This window comes from Bombina bombina, chromosome 2 (genome assembly GCF_027579735.1).
Source record: "Bombina bombina isolate aBomBom1 chromosome 2, aBomBom1.pri, whole genome shotgun sequence".
NCBI classification, from domain to species: domain Eukaryota; kingdom Metazoa; phylum Chordata; class Amphibia; order Anura; family Bombinatoridae; genus Bombina; species Bombina bombina.
In genome coordinates, this window is record NC_069500.1 from 1,214,035,324 (window position 1) to 1,214,056,016 (window position 20,693).

The window sequence follows — 20,693 nt, forward strand, 5'->3', positions numbered from 1 at the left end:
AATTAAGACACGAAAAAGCTTTTTCTGGAAATTTTCTGTTGAAAATGCGTTTGCGGCTGCAGGTTGTAAACACAGATACAGTCTGTATTGTGATCACTCCAAAAACATTACAAACAATTTGGCCGGAAAGAAAAAAACAACAACATTTCGGGAGAAAATTTCAATAGTTTGTAATGATACTGATATTCAGAAGGAATCCAGTAGCTGGGACAGGAAAAGCAGAAAACACAGGCGTCTAGTTTGAAAAATGTTAAGAAAGTTGTAGTCAGGGACTGGAGATGCGGTGAGATTTTTCAAACATGCTGAAGTCAATGCACGGGAAGGCAACCATAAATAAGAGTTATATTAAGGGTGAACCAACAAGTACAATAATCAGGCAAGACAAGTGTCCTTCTATAGGCCCAGAACCAGTCACATGATCAGAGTAAGGTAAAGAGAGTTCAATATAACGATTCAGGAACCAGGTTGAAGATAAAGTATGAGACTGTACAGATTTGAGTTCTGAAGTGGCATATTGACAGAGCAACTGACTTGTACCAGAAAGACCACAGTTCGATACATAATGTGCTCTTAACATAGATTGTGATTGACCCCCTTATGTCTCTGCACCCTCAGCCTGTAGATTGTAATCTCTTCAGAGCAGGAACCTCATCCTCCTGTATTTGTTTTGTTTAGTCTGTTATGTATTTGTATCTTACCCTAAATCTTTGTCATTCTATACGTTTGTATAACTTTGTACCCAGCATTACAGAATTTTATGGCGCTATACAAATATATGAGAATATTAACAATAATAATAATTATGATGATGATTAATCAGCAAAATGTACTGTACCTTCTCCTCTGCATTATGTTTATTTCCAGAAACATTCCATGGACTAATAGAACTTGATTCACCTGTGGACTTCAGAAAAAAAAAACCCCATAAATTTTCTCTGTATTACAAACTAAAGTACCATACTTTCAGATTTGTCAAACCTTCTATAGGCCCTCTATTCTGTTACATAGGGCATGTCTAATACCAGGCATCAAAGGCCAGAATATCAAGCATCAGATAATTGTATTGCATAAAAAGTGGCACAGTTATTGCTGGGCACTTATCTGATCTCAAGCCTTGTGTGGTTAATAACCCCAAATGAGCCAATACAACGTAGATCTACGTAATGCGGTACATAGCCCAGCATACAGCATAACGTAGATCTACATCGCAGCTTCAGGAAGTACAAGCAGTCTCGGTTGTCAAGTGACAACCAAGACTTGCTGCTTGTAGGCTTATGGCATCTGCCTTCATATGGTAATGGAGCAAGATTGGTGCCCCGTTACCATATGAAGGCAGATTGCGAGATTGTTGCAAAGAGTGGTACGGTCTGTGTCGCTGTCTGTAATGATCTCCGTTTTGTCCTGGAGGGAGGTGTGGGAGGGAAGGCGGTGGGTGGGCAGCCCAGTGGCAGAGGGGGGAGGATTGGACTCTACCGAAACATTTTTTTAAAGGTAGAGGGAAGGATTGAATGCTACACTATGGAAAAAAGGGTGGAATGGGCGGGAAGCACCCTACATAATGGTCATGGGGAGGGAGGAGGTCGGGGGACCCTTACACTATAGAAAAAAGAATAAATAAATAATAAATACCTTTAAATGGGGTACTGGCAAACAGCTTCCAGTACATAAGGTGGCCACCCCTAGTGGGAGGGTTAGAAAGCTGTTTGGGAGGGATCAGGGAGTTGGGAGGGTTGCAAAGGGTTCCTTACACTGAAGAATAAAAATAAAATAAAAACTAAACTAATTTAAAAAAAAGCCCTAAACTGCATGCTGGAAGACTGTCTGCCAGTACCTAAGATGGTGGGGAGGAGTGAGGGTGGGGAAAGAGAGCTGTTTGTAAGGGATCAGGAGGTAGGAGGGTAATCCCTACATTAAAAAACTATTACCCTTATCAGCTAATTAATTAACCCCTTCACTGCCGGGAAATTCAGAACTGTGGTGCACAGCTGCAATTAACGGCCTTCTTATTTCTTAAAGCAAAGGCAAAGCCATGCATGTCTGATTTTTTTTTTAATATTATTGCATTTGGCGTGGAAATGGTGGCATGAAATATACCAAAATGGGCCTAAATTAATATATTGCATTGTCTAATAAAAAAAATATATATAATTTTGATAGGTAAATAAAAAGACAAGCCTCTATTTCTGTTTAAATGGAGTGATAGCAAAAATGCTTAAAATCCCCTGGTATTTTGGGCAAGTTTTTCTCTGAAATTCCTAGTAGCGAAGGTTAAGTCCACATTATCTATGCAACATTTCACACTTCCCTACAGCATCTAAATAGCTATGAGGCAATATCACTTGTAGTACCCCAATTGCACATCTACCTCATATCTTTACGCCCTTCTAACTTTTTAATGCAATTTTTTAATTAATAATTTTTATTAGATACTGGTATCATTGGCATCCGCAGAAGTTTTTCCAGGGGGGGGCAAAAAAGTAAAATATACCAGACAATTATATATATATATAATATATATTATATCTGAGGAAGGAGGTAATACTCCGAAACGTCACACCTTGTGGGATTAAAAGATATCCTTTATTTAAATACCGGTGAGTGCCTGCTTCTTTTTGTTTTGTATGCTTTGCCTGCTGCAGCACCCTGGTCAAAGATTCAGGAGTGCCATACTCTGCCTGGAATTATATAGCCTGGAATTATATATATACATATATATATATATATATATATATATATATATATATATATATATATATATATATATATATATATATATATATATAAATCAGGGGTAAAAAATTATCAAAAATACTGCTAGTCCTAGTTTACTAGCACACTATACATTTTGTCACTATATGCTAAACTTTAATACACTTTCATTTATATATATATATACTGTATATGTATATAAAAATATTTGTTCTCTTGGTATCTTTTGTTGAAAAGCAAGGATGTGTATGCTTAGGAGCCGGCCAATTTCTGGAGCATAAATGTTGTTAGTATAGTGAGACTGCATAAACGCTGTTGGTATAGTGAGACTGCATAAACACTGTTGGTATAGTGAGATTGCATAAACGCTGTAGGTATAGTGAGATTGAATAAACACTGTTGGTATAGTGAGAATACATAAACGCTGTTGTTATAGTGAGATTGCATTAACGCTGTTGGTATAGTGAGACTGTATAAACGCTGTTGGACTAGTGAGATTGCATAAGCACTGTTGGTATAGTGAGATTGCATAAATGCTGTTGGTATAGTGAGAGTGCATAAACGCTGTTGGTATAGTGAGACTGCATAAGCGCTGTTGGTATAGTGAGATTGATACAGTGACATACAGTACTGCTGGCCAATTTCTGGAGCATAATAATTGTTAGTATAGTGAGACTGCATAAACGCTGTTGGTATAGTGAGACTGCATAAACACTGTTGGCATAGTGAGATTGCATAAACGCTGTTGGACTAGTGAGATTGCATAAGCACTGTTGGTATAGTGAGATTGCATAAATGCTGTTGGTATAGTGAGATTGCATAAACGCTGTTGGTATAGTGAGACTGCATAAACGCTGTTGGTATAGTGAGATTGCATAAACACTGTTGGTATAGTGAGACTGCATAAACGCTGTTGGTAAAGTGTGATTGCATAAACCCTGTTGGTATAGTGAGATTGCATAAATGCTGTTGGTATAGTGAGACTGCATAAGCGCTGTTGGTATAGTGAGACTGCATAAACGCTGTTGGTATAGTGAGAATGCATAAGCACTGTTGGTATAGTGAGATTGCATAAACGCTGTGTGTATAGTGAGTCTGCATAAGCTCTGTTGGTATAGTGAGACTGCATAAACACAGTTGGTATAGTGAGATTGAATAAACGCTGTTGGTGTAGTGAGACTGCATAAACACTGTTGGTATAGTGAGATTGTATAAACAGTGTTGGTATAGTAAGATTGTATAAACACTGTTAGCATAGTGAGATTGTATAAACACTGTTGGTATAATGAGATTGCATAAACACTGTTGGAATAGTGAGATTGTATAAACGGTGCTGGTATAGTGAGATTGTATAAACACTGTTGGTATAATGAGATTACATAAACACTGTTAGTATAGTGAGATTGTATAAACACTGTTGGTATAATGAGATTACATAAACACTGTTAGTATAGTGAGATTGTATACACACTGTTGGTATAACAAGATTGCATAAGGACTGTTGGTATAGTGAGATTGTATAAATGTTGTTGGTATAATGAGATTACATAAACACTGTTAGTATAGTGAGATTGTATAAACACTGTTGGTATAATGAGATTGTATAAACACTGTTAGTATAGTGAGATTGTATAAACACTGTTGGTATAATGAGATAACATAAACACTGTTAGTATAGTGAGATTGTATAAACACTGTTGGTATAATGAGATAACATAAACACTGTTAGTATAGTGAGATTGTATAAACACTGTTGGTATAATGAGATTGCATAAGGACTGTTGGTATAGTGAGATTGTATACACACTGTTGGCATAATGAGATTGCATAAGGACTGTTGGTATAGTGAGATTGTATACACACTGTTGGTATAATGAGATTGCATAAGGACTGTTGGTATAGTGAGATTGTATACACACTGTTGGTATAATGAGATTGCATAAGGACTGTTGGTATAGTGAGATTGTATAAACACTGTTGGTATAGTGAGATTGTATAAACACTGTTGGTATAGTGAGATTGTATAAACACTGTTGGTATAGTGAGATTGTATAAACACTGTTGGTATAGTGAGATTGTATAAACACTGTTGGTATAGTGAGATAGTGAGATTGATACAGTGACATACAGTACTGTGGCTCATTAATCTCAGTGGCCTTGTTACAAAACACATTTTACATTGTGCTGTTTTTTATGCAAGATATTAATGTCCCGTACTGTTAAACTTGAGACAAAAACATGCAAAAATGCAAAGCTCCATTTTTTTTTACAGCAAACAAACTTGTATAATGAGTGTTGCTGATTGGATCTTTACAGGGGTTAAACACATAGAGGTGCAGGGTTGCCAGTCTTAAAATGACATGCTCTAACGAATCCGAGCATTTCATTTTTCAACTATGATGGCCCGTTACAGCGCTCACAGAGTATATCCCTCCAGTTTTCATATGTTCTTTCCCATTGTTTGAAATAACAATGTTTAATATCCAAGGCTGATCACCTAATCTCATTCATATAAACCTATTACGGGGTTAAGTCATTCCGTTTATTTTCAGTCCAATCCATGCTGTCTACTATAGGTAATGTAAAATAGTGGTTGGCTTATTTATCCTCTAGTGATATATTGAGGCTTTTGCATACATTTACAAAGTAAAATTTATTTCCAACCCTATAATGGTTGGTCCCTTTCAATATGCTACGTTATTGTATGCAAACCACTGCTATATCTGTATCTAGGTAAAGTCTTGAGATCTTGATCTTGTAAATTGTTACATTAAAGGGACATTGTATACTGGATTTCTTTGCATAAATGTGTTGTAGATGATCCAGTTATATAGCCCATCTGGGAGTGTTTTTGTAACAATGTGAAGTTTTGCTTATTTTTTAAAAAACATTGTGATGATTTTTAGACTCCTAACCAACCCCTGCAGTGTCAGATGTATACACTTGTTTACAGAGTACTGATGGCTCCTGTTTATGTTATCTGTCTTTTCATAGCCAGGGAACGGGGTGGAGGTGACTGAAAAGGTTTTATTCTGGATGTATAGATCAGTATCCGTGCATATTCTTCTTTATAGTAGTGTCTATTACATGCAGTTATATGAAAACACAATTTATGCTTACCTGATAAATTTATTTCTCTTGTGGTGTATCCAGTCCACGGATCATCCATTACTTGTGGGATATTCTCATTCCCAACAGGAAGTTGCAAGAGGACACCCACAGCAGAGCTGTAATATAGCTCCTCCCCTAACTGTCATAGCCAGTCATTCGACCGAAAACAAGCCGAGAAAGGAGGAGCCATAGGGTGCAGTGGTTAATGTAGTTTAAATTTAAAAATTACCTGCCTTAAAATGACAGGGCGGGCCGTGGACTGGATACACCACAAGAGAAATACATTTATCAGGTAAGCATAAATTGTGTTTTCTCTTGTAAAGTGTATCCAGTCCACGGATCATCCATTACTTGTGGGATACCAATACCAAAGCTAAAGTACACGGATGAAGGGAGGGACAAGGCAGGAACTTAAATGGAAGGAACCACTGCCCGTAAAACCTTTCTCCCAAATATAGCCTCCGAAGAAGCAAAAGTATCAAATTTGTAAAATTTTGAAAAAATATGAAGCGAAGACCAAGTCGTCGCCTTGCAAATTTGATCAAAAGAAGCCTCATTTTTAAAGGCCCAAGTGGAAGCCACAGCTCTAGTGGAATGAGCTTTTTTCAGGAGGCTGCTGTCCAGCAGTCTCATAGGCTAAGCGGATTAAGCTTCTTAGTCAAAAAGAAAAAGAGGTTGCCGAAGCCTTTTGACCTCTCCTCTGTCCAGGGTAGACAACAAACAAAGCAGATGTTTGACGAAAATCTTTAGTAGCTTGTAAGTAAAACTTTAAAGCACGGACCACGTCCAGATTGTGTAACACAAGGATGGAACAACAATCTCTTGATTGATATTCTTGTTAGATACCACCTTAGGTAAGAACCCAGGTTTGGTACGCAGGACTACCTTATCCGTATGAAAAATCAGATAAGGAGAATCACATTGTAAGGCAGATAGCTCAGAGACTCTACGAGCCGAGGAAATAGCTACCAAAAAAGAACTTTCCAAGATAAAAGCTTGATATCTATGGAATGAAGAGGTTCAAACGGAACTCCTTGAAGAACCTTAAGAACCAAGTTTAAGCTCCATGGTGGAGCAACAGGTTTAAACACAGGCTTGATTCTAACTAAAGCCTGACAAAATGCCTGAACGTCTGGAACATCTGCCAGACGCTTAACTAGCTGACAATCCTTTTTCCAAACCTTCTTGGAGAAAAGATAATATCCTAGCAATCCTGACCTTACTCCATGAGTAACCCTTGGATTCACACCAATAAAGATATCTACGCCATACCTTATGGTAAATTTTCCTGGTGACAGGCTTTCGTGCCTGTCTTAAGGTATCAATAACTGACTCGGAGAAGCCACGCTTTGATAAAATCAAGCGTTCAATCTCCAGGCAGTCAGCCTCAGAGAAATTAGATTTAAATGGTTGAAAGGACCCTGAAGTAGAAGGTCCTGTTTCAGAGGCAGAGACCATGGTTGAAAGGATGACATGTCCACTAGATCTGCATACCAGGTCCTGCGTGGCCACGCAGGTGCTATCAGAATCACAGATGCTCTCTCCTGTTTGATCTTGGCAATCAGTTGAGGGAGCAGAGGAAACGGTGGAAACACATAAGCCAGGTTGAAAGACCAGGGTGCTGCTAGAGCATCTATCAGTGTCGCCTTGGGATCCCTGGACCTGGATCCGTAACACGGAAGCTTGGCGTTCTGGCGAGACGCCATGAGATCCAGTTCTGGTTTGCCCCAACAATGAATCAGTTGTGCAAATACCTCCGGATGGAGTTCCCACTCTCCCGGATGAAAAGTCTGACGACTTAGAAAATCTGCCTCCCAGTGCTCTAGACCTGGGATATGGATAGCTGATAGGTGGCAAGATTGAATCTCTGCCCAGCGAATTATTTTTGAAACTTCTAACATCTCTAGGGAACTTCTCGTTCCCCCTTGATGGTTGATGTAAGCTACAGTCGTGATGTTGTCCGACTGAAATCTGATGTACCTCAGAGTTGCTGAGGCCAAGCCTGAAGAGCCTTGAATATAGCTCTTAGTTCCAGAATATTTAATGGAAGGAGAGACTCCTCCTGAGTCCACGATCCCTGAGCCTTCAGGGAGTTCCAGACTGCACACCAACCTAGAAGGCTGGCATCTGTTGTAACAATTGTCCAATCTGGCCTGCGAAAGGTCATACCTTTGGACAGATGGACCCGATATAGCCACCAGAGAAGAGAATCCCTGGTCTCTTGGTCCAGATTCAGTTGAGGGGACAAATCTGTGTAATCCCCGTTCCACTGACTGAGCATGCATAGTTGCAGCGGTCTGAGATGTAAGTGTGCAAACGGCACTATGTCCATTGCCGCTACCATTAAGCCGATTACTTCCATATACTGAACCACCGAAGGGCGCGGAATGGAATGAAGAACCAGGCAGGAATTTAGAAGCTTTGATAACCTGGACTCCGTCAGGTGAATTTTCATTTCTACAGAATCTATCAGAGTCCCTAGAAAGGAAACTCTTGTGAGTGGGGATAGAGAACTCTTTTCCTCGTTCACTTTCCACCAATGCGACCACAGAAATGCCAGTACTACGTCCGTATGAGACTTGGCAATTTTGAAGTTTGACGCCTGTATCAGGATGTCGTCTAAATAAGGGGCTACTGCTATGCCCCGCGGCCTTAGGACCGCCATAAGCGACCCTAGAACCTTTGTAAAGATTCTTGGGGCTGTAGCTAATCCCAAGGGAAGAGCTACAACTGGTAATGCCTGTCTTGAAAGGCAAACCTGAGAAACCGATGATGATCTTTGTGTATCGGAATGTGAAGATAAGCATCCTTTAGATCCACTGTAGTCATATATTGACCCTCCTGGATCAGTGGTAGGATGGTACGAATAGTTTCCATCTTGAACGACGGAACTTTGAGGAATTTGTTTAAGATCTTTAGATCCAAAATTGGTCTGAAGGTTCCCTCTTTTTTGGGAACCACAAACAGATTTGAGTAAAAACCCTGTCCCTGTTCCTCCTTTGGAACTGGATGGATCACTCCCATAACTAGGAGGTCTCGTACACAGTGTAAGAATGCCTCTCTCTTTATCTGGTGTGCAGATAATTGTGAAAGGTGAAATTTTCCTTTTGGGGGGGAAGCTTTGAAGTCCAGAAGATATCCCTGGGATATAATTTCCAACGCCCAGGGATCCTGAACATCTCTTGCCCACGCCTGGGCAAAGAGTGAAAGTCTGCCCCCTACTAGATCCGTTCCCGGATAGGGGGCCGTTCCTTCATGCTGTCTTAGAGGCAGCAGCAGGCTTTTTTACCTGCTTACCTTTTTTCCAGGTCAGGTTTGGTCTCCAGACCGTCTTGGATTGAGCAAAAGTTCCCTCTTATTTATTATTAGAGGAAGTTGATGCCGCACCTGCCTTGAAGTTTTGAAAGGCACGAAAATTAGACTGTTTGGCCCTAGATTTGGACCTGTCCTGAGGAAGGGCATGACCTTTTCCTCCAGTGATATCGGCAATAATCTCCTTCAACCAGGCCCGAATAGGGTCTGCCCCTTGAAGGGAATGTTAAGTAGCTTAGATTTTGAAGTCACGTCAGCTGACCATGATCTAAGCCATAGCGCTCTGCGCGCCTGCATAGCAAAACCAGAATTCTTAGCCGTTAGTTTAGTCAAATGAACAATGGCATCAGAATAAAAGAATTGGCTAGCTTACGTGCTCTAAGTTTGCCAAGTATGTCATCCAATGGAGTCGGTACCTGTAAAGCCTCTTCCAGAGACTCAAACCAGTACGCCGCAGCAGCAGTAACAGGGGCAATGCATGCAAGGGGCTGTAGGATAAAACCTTGTTGAATAAATATTTTCTTAAGGTAACCTCTAATTTTTTATCCATTGGATCTAAAAAAAAAAAGCACAACTGTCCTCGACAGGGATAGTAGTACGCTTTACTAGAGTAGAAACTGCTCCCTCCACCTTAGGGACTGTCTGCCATAAGTCCCGTGTGGTGGCGTCTATTGGAAACATTTTTCTAAAAATAGGAGGGGAAGAGAACGGCACACCTGGTCTATCCCATTCCTTATTAATAATTTCTGTAAACCTTTTAGGTATTTGGAAAAACATCAGTACACACCGGCACTGCAAAGTATTTATCCAGTCTACACAATTTCTCTGGCACTGCAATGGTATCACAGTCATTCAGAGCAGCTAAAACCTCCCTAAGCAACACGCGGAGGTGTTCAAGCTTAAATTTAAATGTAGAAATATTAGAATCAGGTATCTTTCCTGAGTCATTAACATCACCCACTGACTGAAGCTCTCTTTCCTCAGCTTCTGCATATTGTGAGGCAGTATCAGACATGGTTCTTAAAGCATCAGTATGCTCTGCATTTTGTCTCACCCCAGAGCTATCTCTAAGTTCAGGTAGTCTGGCTAATACCGCTGACAGTTTATTATCCATGACTGCCGCCATGTCTTGTAAAGTAAACGCTATGGGCGCCCTAGATGTACTTGGCGCCATTTGAGCATGAGTCCCTTAAGCGGGAGTCAAAGGGTCTGACACGTGGAGAAAGTTAGTCGGCATAACTTCCCCCTCGTCAGATTCCTCTGGTGATAAATTTTTTAAAGACAGAAAATGATCTTTATTGCATAAAATGAAATCAGTACATTTGGTACACATTCTAAGTGGGGGTTCCACCATGGCTTTTAAACATAATAAACAAGGAGTTTCTTCTATGTCAGACATGTTTATACAGAATAGCAATGAGACTAGCAAGCTTGGAAAACACTTTAAATCAAGTTAACAAGCAAATATAAAAAACGGTACTGTCAGAATTTGAAAAACAGTGAAAAAATGCAGTAAATCAAACGAAATGTTTACAGTGTGTATAATAAGCTAACAGAGCATTGCACCCACTTGCAAATGGATAATTAACCCCTTAGTTCAAAAAACTGATCAAAAAAACGAAATAGACGTTTTTTAACAGTCACAACCAACTGCCACAGCAATCTGTGGCCCTACCTTCCCCAATAAACGACTTTGGAAAGCCTTTGGGCTCTTTAGAGATGTCCTATAGCATTCAGAGGGCCTTTGAGGGAAGCTGGATGTCACAGTTTGTAATTTTAACTGCACCAACTGTAACTTTTATACTACAACAGTGGAAATTGTTTCTAGTCAAAATTTAAGCCAGCCATGTGGAAAAAACTAGGCCCCAATAAAGTTTTATCACCAAAGCATATATAAAAACGATTAAACATGCCAGCAAACGTTATATATTGCAATATCATAAGGGTATTACCCCTGGGAGTAAGCATGATACCAGTCGTTATTAAATCACTGTATTCAGGCTTAACTTACATTAATCCGGTATCAGCAGCATTTTCTAGTGTTTTCCATCTCTAGAAAAAATTATAACTGCACATACCTGATAGCAGAATAAACTGCACGCCATTCTCTCGCTGAAGTTACCTCATCTGTGTAATCCTCTCAGACATATGTGAGAACAGCAATGGATCTTAGTTACAACCTGCTAAGATCATAGAAACCTCAGGCAGATTCTTCTTCTATTTACTGCCTGAGATAAAATAGCACAACTCCGGTACTATTTAAAAATAACAAACTTTTGATTGAAGAAAATAAACTAGCTATATTTAACCACTCTCTCCTACAACGTCCTTGCTTGTTGAGAGTTGCAAGAGAATGACTGGGTATGACAGTTAGGGGAGGAGCTATATTACAGCTCTGCTGTGGGTGTCCTCTTGCAACTTCCTGTTGGGAATGAGAATATCCCACAAGTAATGGATGATCCATGGACTGGATACACCTTACAAGAGAAAATTGGTTTATACTGCCCCTTTAACTCATTGCATTTCACTCTTACCATATCTACCTCTTCTAACAATTCTGTTTCATAGTCGCTTAAAATTTCAATTGGGCTGCCAGGTGAGACATCCATTTCTTCAGTGCTTGCACCCAGATGCTGCATTCTCTTTCCAGGACTGGTTACTGGTGGTTGCCCAAAATGGATATTTTTGGCTAACTGTTGCTGAAATATAAAAGCAACATAAATCAGAGCAGGTGACATTACACAGATATTGACCTATAGTCTTTTGATAGATATGCATACCAAAATTACTAGTAATTGTTAATTTATCTTTATGAATCTTGAGTGTTATGTGATGGGCTGTGTGAGTAATTGCATGTGACTGCCTTGCTACTGTCATTGATCTCTCTAAAATCACAGTGGCATAGATGCCAAGATGTATAAAGTCTTCCTTTTGAAAAATTGGGTTTCTGCTTAGATTTTTTTAATGAATTAGTTTAGCCTGTCTCTACCTAAGCATCAGAGACAAAAAGTAAACCACAGTTCATAAAACATCACATATCACGTCCTTCTCAATTCTTAAAGTATGTCGACAAATGTGCTTATTCCCTACATGACGGCTTACAATAAATTACACAATTGGATTATTTCAGGACCTTGGAAAGACTTAGGTCTCACTCCTGATCTGTGCTGGTATGTCCCTAAAATAAATAAGATATAGGCCCCTAGTTATCAAGCCGTCAACCTCAAATACGCTGGAATTCCACAGCGTATTTGAGGCGAGGCTGATTCGCCTTAGTTATCAAGGCCTACAGACCGGCAAAAGTAGAATCTGGTGACGTAAGCATTGATCGGCCGGACTCAGTCCGACACAGATCGATTCTTACGTCACTCCAGATGTTCCGAACGCAAGTTCGGCACAATCTGACTACTTTTGGGAGTTATTAAAATCCCAGCAGGTACGCTCGGCACTTTTACGGCCCAGCATACCTGGTTTTCAAACTGCCGCCCTGGAGGTGGCGGATCCCATAGGAATCAATGGGAGTCAGACCATAGCGAAAGTTCAAGTTCGCTGCTGCCTGACATCCCATTCATTCCTATGGGAAGTGTGTGCACCTAACACCCTAACATGTACCCAGAGTCTAAGCACCCCTAATCTGCCCCCCCTAAACTGCCGCCACCTATATTAAACATTTTAACCCCTAAACCGCCACTCCCGGACCCCGCCGCAACTCTAAGAAATCTGTTAACCCCTAAACCGCCGCTCCCGGCCCCCGCCGCCACCTACATAATACCTATTAACCCCTATCCTGCCCCCTATACCGCCGCCACCCCTAATAAATGTATTAACCCCTATCCTGCCACTCCCAGACCACGCCGCCACCTATATTAAACTTATTAACCCCTAATCTGCCCCCCCTACACCGTCGCCACCTATAATATTTTTATTAACCCCTATCCTGCCCCCCTATACCGCCGCAACCTATAATAAAATTATTAACCCCTAAAGCTAAGTCTAACCCTAACCCTAACACCCCTCCTAAATTAAATCTAATTTAAATCTAATGAAATAAATTAACTCTTATTAAATAAATTATTCCTATTTAAAGCTAAATACTTACCTGTAAAATAAACCCTAATATAGCTACAATATAAATAATAATTATATTGTAGCTATTTTAGGATTTATTTTTATTTTACAGGCAACTTTCAATTTATTTTAACTAGGTAGAATAGCTATTAAATAGATATTAACTATTTAATAGCTACCTAGCTAAAATAAAGAGAAATTTACCTGTAAAATAAAAACTAACCTAAGTTACAATTACACCTAACACTACACTATCATTAAATAAATGAATCCTATTTAAAACTAAATACTTACCTGTAAAATAAACCCTAAGATAGCTACAATGTAATTATTAATTACATTGTAGCTATTTTAGGATTTATATTTATTTTACAGGTAACTTTGTATTTATTTTAACTAGGTACAATAGCTATTAAATAGGTATTAACTATTTAATAATTACCTAGCTAAAAGAAATACAAAATTACCAGTAAAATAAATCCTAACCTAAGTTACAATTAAACCTAACACTACACTATCATTAAATAAATTAAATAAATTAAATACAAATACCTACAAATAAATACACTAACTAAAGTACAAAATATAAAAAAAGAACTAAGTTACAAAAAATAAAAAAATAATTTACAAACATTATAAAAATATTACAACAATTTTAAGCTAATTACACCTACTCTAAGCCCCCTAATAAAATAACAAAGCCACCCCACATACCCCTACTCTAACCCAAACCCCCCTTAAATAAATCTAACACTACGCCCCTGAAGATCTTCCTACCTTGAGTCGTCTTCACTCAGCCGAGCCGAATTCTTCATCCAATCCGGGCGATGTCTTCATCCAAGCGTGGCGCTGAAGAGGTCCATCATCCGGCTGAAGTCTTCATCCAAGCGGGGGCTGAAGAGGTCCATCATCCGGCTGAAGAACTCCCGATGAATGACGGTTCCTTTAAGGGACGTCATCCAAGATGGCGACTCCCTCAAATTCCGATTGGCTGATAGGATTATATCAGCCAATCGGAATTAAGGTAGGAATAATCTGATGGAATCAGCCAATCAGATTCAAGTTTAATCCGATTGGCTGATCCAATCAGCCAATCAGATTGAGCTCGCATTCTATTGGCTGTTCCGATCAGCCAATAGAATGCAAGCTCAATCTGATTGGCTGATTGGATCAGCCAATCGGATTGAACTTGAATCTGATTGGCTGATGGAATTTATTCCTACCTTAATTCCGATTGGCTGATAGAATCCTATCAGCCAATCGGAATTCGAGGGACGCCATCTTGGATGACATCCCTTAAAGGAACCGTCATTCGTGACGATGAAGACTTCAGCCGGATGATGGACCTCTTCAGCCCCCGCTTGGATGAAGACTTCAGCCGGATGATGGACCTCTTCAGCCCCCGCTTGGATGAAGACTTCAGCCGGATGATGGACATCTTTTTGACAGATTTATTGATAACTTAGGCAAAATTTTGCAGGTCCACGGCGGCGATGGTAGGCGAGCTTAGGCGGGCGTATTGAACCGGCGAAGGCAGGTAAAGTAGACGGCTTGATAACTAGGCCCCTAAGTGGGTATCTGATGGTCGGCAGGTCCCACTACCTCTCACAGTCTCTGAATCCATCTCCAAAACACAGTCTTCATATCCCCATATCATCTAACATCATCCATTCCGCCTTGTAGTCCCACTTTTCCAGCCATCTTTTATAGAATTCTACTCTACATGAAAGGGGAGAGTTTGCTGGACTAGATGATACCTATTATTCCTACTTTGCACTGCAAGTCTTCCAGGCTGGACCATTGGGAACCTTAGCGTATCTCTCAGAGAAGGCTCCCCCCCTGGTATAGAGAGATCACAAGCAGTTCTCTCAATAACACAATAGTTGTTGTGAATAGTAACAGAAAATGTTTATATGGAGCAGTTTTGTGCAACTCTTCAGCTTTTGTTAGAGGACTTTGAAAGAAAAATGTGTGAGAAGCTTGACAAAATTATATCGCTATATCAGCCAAAAATTAGTGCACTAAAGGACTTACTGAGGACCTAAAAGACCTTGCCATAAACCAACAAGAAGTCACACAGACACCGGCTCAATGCTCACTTTTTTCTTTGTTGATTAGTCCTGCAGCCGAGGAAATGCTGAAGTAATGTGAGAGAGGCCTGCACTGACCGGATCTGTCTCCAGTTGTCCCTCCTCTCCTGATAGAGCACGGCCCTGAGCTGCTAGAGATCACTGAGGCCCATGTTGATCAGGGGCCTTGTGATGAGAAGGGAGCTGACCGGTCCTTACAGACCCATTATAAGTGGGAGCCTGAACAATGCTGGCATAAGAGATGACTTGGGGAGGCCCAGCCAGCTCCCTGCTGCATGTATTTTGCTACTAACTTGTGTGAGGCAGAGGAAGGCATAGAGTGGTGGCGGCTTGTGAATGACTTAGATGCAGACAGGATCAGTCTAGTAGAGAAATGTACAGCTAAAGAACTCAAACTTTCAATCAGCGGCCTGCAAGTCCATTACAAGTAATACTGCATCTAGCACAGAATTTCCTCTTTTTTACCTTCTATTCCCCAGGTCCCCAGTGGAAAATACCTACGGTGCCCTATGCTCAGAGGCATTCTTCTCTGAGGTTATTTTACTGATCTGGAGTGGTCTTTACTCCGTTGCTCTGAATTGCCCTTAATATTCTTTAGGACTTGCTGTATTTCACCTCTGTTTATCAACCTGATAGCGTGATTGATCTGTGATTTTACTAGTTTATATTGTTTTGAGGCACTATATAGCAAAAGTTACCGATTGCTTGCTTTGTTTTGTTTATTGTATAATAGATATTGATTTCAGCCATACTTTCTGTTGAGGCTAGCAGGGGTTTGTATTATGGTTTTCCCTACATGTTTTTTATTGCTATCAGTAATTTTTGCTTATGCATTACCGAGTTTCATGATGGATTAGTATCCAATATGTTGTCAGTAGCCAGTTTAGTAACTCTAGCTGTTATACCTTGCTAGCTATTATATGTATTTAATTATTCAGTTGCCATATTCCCATACTGTGTTTAGCCTAAGTTTTAAACTCTAGTAGATAATTGTATTTTATGCAGAAACCTCATGGTGTTTTTCTCCTTATTGTTTCCCTGTGTTGCAAATACCCCAATGAAGGTCAATCTGTCAAGAATGGCAATCTGAGTTCTGAGTTGTTGAGTAATTAAGGTATATATGGTACAAGACTATGGGCTCCATGTACGAAGCAGTGTAAGCTGCTCCGGAGCCCTTGCGGGGCAGGTTTGCACATGTGAGCCTGTTCTCGCAATGTAAGAAGCAGCGGTCATTAGAAGAGAAATCACCTCAAACACGCTCACTCAGAGTGATTGACAGACCCATCTCTTGCGTGACCAGGCGGGCATTACACATTCATCCTAGTGTGTAATGATACATACGGGCAAGCGGACAAACAGATCCGCTGCCCGTATGCAGAGAGGCCTCTGAACAACTTCTCAAGTTAAAAATATTGTCCGCACGCTGGTTACTACATGGAGGACTACATTTTTTATTCCAGCAGATGGTGTTTGCTTCTATATAAGCACTTAGGTGTATGTTTTTTCAGAATCACTTTTGGGGTTCAGGTACTATAGATGTATGCACTTTATTAATTATACATTACAGTGGCACTATCACTATGTTTTCTCATTATTTTCTTATGCACATTTTTCCACTTCTCCCTTTACATATTCCATTTTTTTTTCTTTACTCTTTCTGCGGCCGGGACACACAGAAGTTGCTTTCATCTCATTTTGAGAGGTGAAGATTAGGCAACATTGATGATAGATAAAGCCTGCAGTTTTAAATAGGAAAGCAGAAGAAGACCTTTTAAGTTTTCAAGCTGGCTTCATGTTTTTATTATAGGGAGGATAGGTTATAGGAAAGGAGCGCTCAAAATAGTGCTAATACCTTATGGAGATTTATAGATATAAATATAAAAAAAATATTAAAAATTTCCTCTGCTCTGCGGCACCTGTGTGAACCAGGTGTATGTGATGAAGAATCAATGCAACGCCTACAGCCGTGAAAATCGCTTATACACAACATAGACCTTTATTTTGGACACTACCTAAGGGTAACCTAAAGATGGACTTTTAATATGTTTAATTATAATGGATTTTTTTTAAAATTGTACTGTTGAAATTTGTCTAATATCGAAACCATTGTCACTTATGCGCAAGATATCAATATAAGAAAAACATAATAGTATTAAGCTTATGAGGTTGGCCAACCTATCATCACTCTGCATAGTAACCATTAGTATCTTCATCACTTTACACATTAATATTATAGCTGCAATATTTTGCAGCTTTGTGTAATACTTTTAAGAAAATAACATTCTTAAACTTGTATATGTTTTTAAAGAAAAACTATTTTATTCCTATTAAGACAATAAATATTTTTATTTCGTACAAAATCCTATAAGGTGTTATAGAATAGTTTTTCACATATTACAAAAAAATATATTTATATCTATAAATCTCCATAAGGTATTAGCACTATTTTGAGCGCTCCTTTCCTATAACCTATCCTCCCTACCATACCCCATAGGAAGCATAGAGGTAGCTTCCATTAGTGCAAGGAGCATATACCTACCAGCGCAGATACTATATATCCTTTGCTAATTGTTCATGTTTTATTAACCTTGTGAGGTTACTGGATGATATCCATGATCTAGACTTATATCCCTAGGCCTGAGCAAATGAATATGCTGTGAAGCAGGCAGATAGAAACTTTACCTGTTAACTGATGAAAGTACCTTAGTTGTAAAATGGTCCCCAATTTGCCATATGTTATTTTATATATAAAATTAGAACGAGAACAAATTCACCAGAACTTAGCTCTACTTATTGGAAACATATTTTGGTTAACACTAAATATTTTAGAGATCCTACCTTGAGTAAAATGTTGCCTATTGCAGGGAATATTAACAACTTGTACTATATTACAGTAGATCCTCAGATCCATCCATTAAGCCTTATTTGGATAGCTCAGATTCCCCTCCTCCTACATAAATATGTTCAGATCACTGTTAATTAATAATGGACCAATAGCTGATTTGTCATATCTAGTGCTAAATCCTCTTCATCTATTTCTAGTACATTCCTGAGGTAACTGAATATTTTCTCCTATATAAAAATCAAGGTTACTGTTGTAAAACATATCCTTGACAATTATTGTGAAGAAAATATTTGTTTTAAGCTTCATTGTCACTTGTTTGTTAACTATTTGTGACACATTATTTCATTTAGTTTGTAACCTCAATAAAATAAATAAATAACTAGTTCTAATGTTAGTGGCTACATATGGAAAACCATGAAGCAGATATCAGGAAATTACTTATGTCAAGAGGTACTGATTCATTAAAAACAATCTAGCATATTTCTGAACATACCTGGAGGGTTTTCACTTTGACCCCTGTATTGTCTTGTGATATGGCCTGAATGTCCTGCTCATCTTCATTTTGCCCATCTGGTATAAAGATACTGTCATGGGAAAATGCCCTAGTTCCCATAGTATTATTAAGGGACCTGCAAGAAACAAAGAAACATATACCAAGATATAACTTTAGGGTGATACATATATGCAAATATCTTAGCCATGCCTTAGTAGGAAATCTTTTAGTCTAAAACAATGAAGAATATTTAATACATTTGTATATCAGACCATTAAATAGAGTCTGAGGCCTATTAGTATAACTATTCATTCCAAAACATCCGATATTGTATATAACAATTTGACAAATATATATTCAAGGGACAGTCTAGTCAAAATGAAACTTTCATGATTCAGATAGAACATGCAATTTTAAACAACTTTCCAATTCAGTTTTATCATCAAATTTCCTTTGTTTTCTTAGTATTCTTTGTTGAAATGAACCTAGGTAGGCTCATATACTAATTTCCAAGCCCTTAAAGGCTGCTTTTATTTCAGTGCATTTTGACAGTTTTTCACATTTAGACAGTGCTAGTTAAAGGGACATGAAACCCAACATTTTTCTTTTGTGATTCAGATAGAAAATACAATTTTAAACACTTTCTAATTTACTTCTATTATTTAATTAGTTTCATTCCCTTGGTATCATTTGTTAAAGGAGCAGCAATGCACTATCTAATGTGTGCCATATAGATAACATTGTGCTCACTCCTGTGGAGTTATTTATGAGTCAGCACTCATCTTTTTAAACAATACAAATTCTTGAGTAAGCTGTCTCTTTAAGGAGGTTGTATACCATGGTTATTTAAATTGTAGCCCATATAGTAATTTGATATTAAAAAACAGTTGCACACTTTTATTAAGGTCCTGATGATCAAAAGTGCTGTGATGTGTTGATATATTCAAAAGGGATCCGACACAATGACGAGAAAGCCGGTAAAATATTCCAACCGGCTGACATCAGTGTTTTAAGGCAGCATTGCAGAGAGGTGGTTTACTGTACATCTCAAGGAGTGGCAATGCTGGCAAAATATTCCAAGCAGCAGCGGCACCGACATTGGTGATATGAAGTAAAGAATCCTTTTTAAATAGATCACCAAACCTAATAAACATAACTATGAACCCCTAAACCGCCAATACCCCATTGCAATAAACTCCCCCCCCCCCCCGCATGCTGAGATTGCAGACGAGTGGTGATATCAGTGGACTTTTGCAGAAGCTGCAATCCCTATTGTTGCCAAAGGGAAACACATTGCCACTCACCGGTACTTTGTGGTTCAGACCCATTTTTTAGAATATATTGCCCGAACAATAGGTGTTGAACTTGGAGATGCAAAAAATAAATGTTCACTTCCGTCTGACGATGTTTTGAATATCGGGGCCTAAGCATGTCCAATTTTGCAAATTTAAGTAGTATGTAGTTAACTTAGATCCAAACGTTTCCTATGAATTTTTTAACTAAACAATTCATTATAATCTAATTTTATTTTGAGGTGTTAAGTTTAAAGGGACATTGTACAATAAATTTTTCTTTGCAAAAATGTTTTGTAGATTATCCATTAATATAGCCCATATGGGAGTGTTTTTGTAACAATGTATTGTTTTGCTTATTTTTTAAAAACATTGTGGTGATTTTCAGACCCTGATCTGATCTCTGGTTAATTTTCTGAGCGACAATTGCTACTGTGAGCTAGTGGTAGCAATAACCAGCCATTTGTAATGACTGGTTAATCGCTGCATGCCCGCAAACGGGCAACTTTGCCGTTTGCGGGCTGGCGATAATTTAGCGATCCACTTGCAATCTGGCCCTGTGACTTTTGGCAATATGCTATTTGACCACAAGATGTCCCCCTTGATGCCCTGTTATAAAAGTAGAAATTTAGTTTTAGACTTTGATTTCAATGCAATTGTATTAATCATTTAATTGTAAAAATATTGGGTCCCCCTGCAGCATGACACTGTGGGGACCTGGTAACAGACAAGAGCAGCATTATGGCTCAGCATTTGTTCCACTATCTCAGATA

General features: G+C 39.0%; 1 protein-coding gene across 1 annotated transcript in view; it reads right to left on the reverse strand.

Moving 5' to 3' along the window:
* CRACD (capping protein inhibiting regulator of actin dynamics) overlaps positions 1-20,693 on the reverse strand; it is a 421,538-nt gene that overhangs the window by 79,036 nt on the left and 321,809 nt on the right. The window contains exons 5-7 of the mRNA XM_053703944.1: positions 18,629-18,764; positions 11,667-11,831; positions 836-904 (exon numbers count right to left, since the gene is read on the reverse strand). Of these exons, the coding sequence (XP_053559919.1) occupies positions 836-904; positions 11,667-11,831; positions 18,629-18,764 (370 nt within the window). The remainder of the gene's footprint in view (positions 1-835; positions 905-11,666; positions 11,832-18,628; positions 18,765-20,693) is intronic.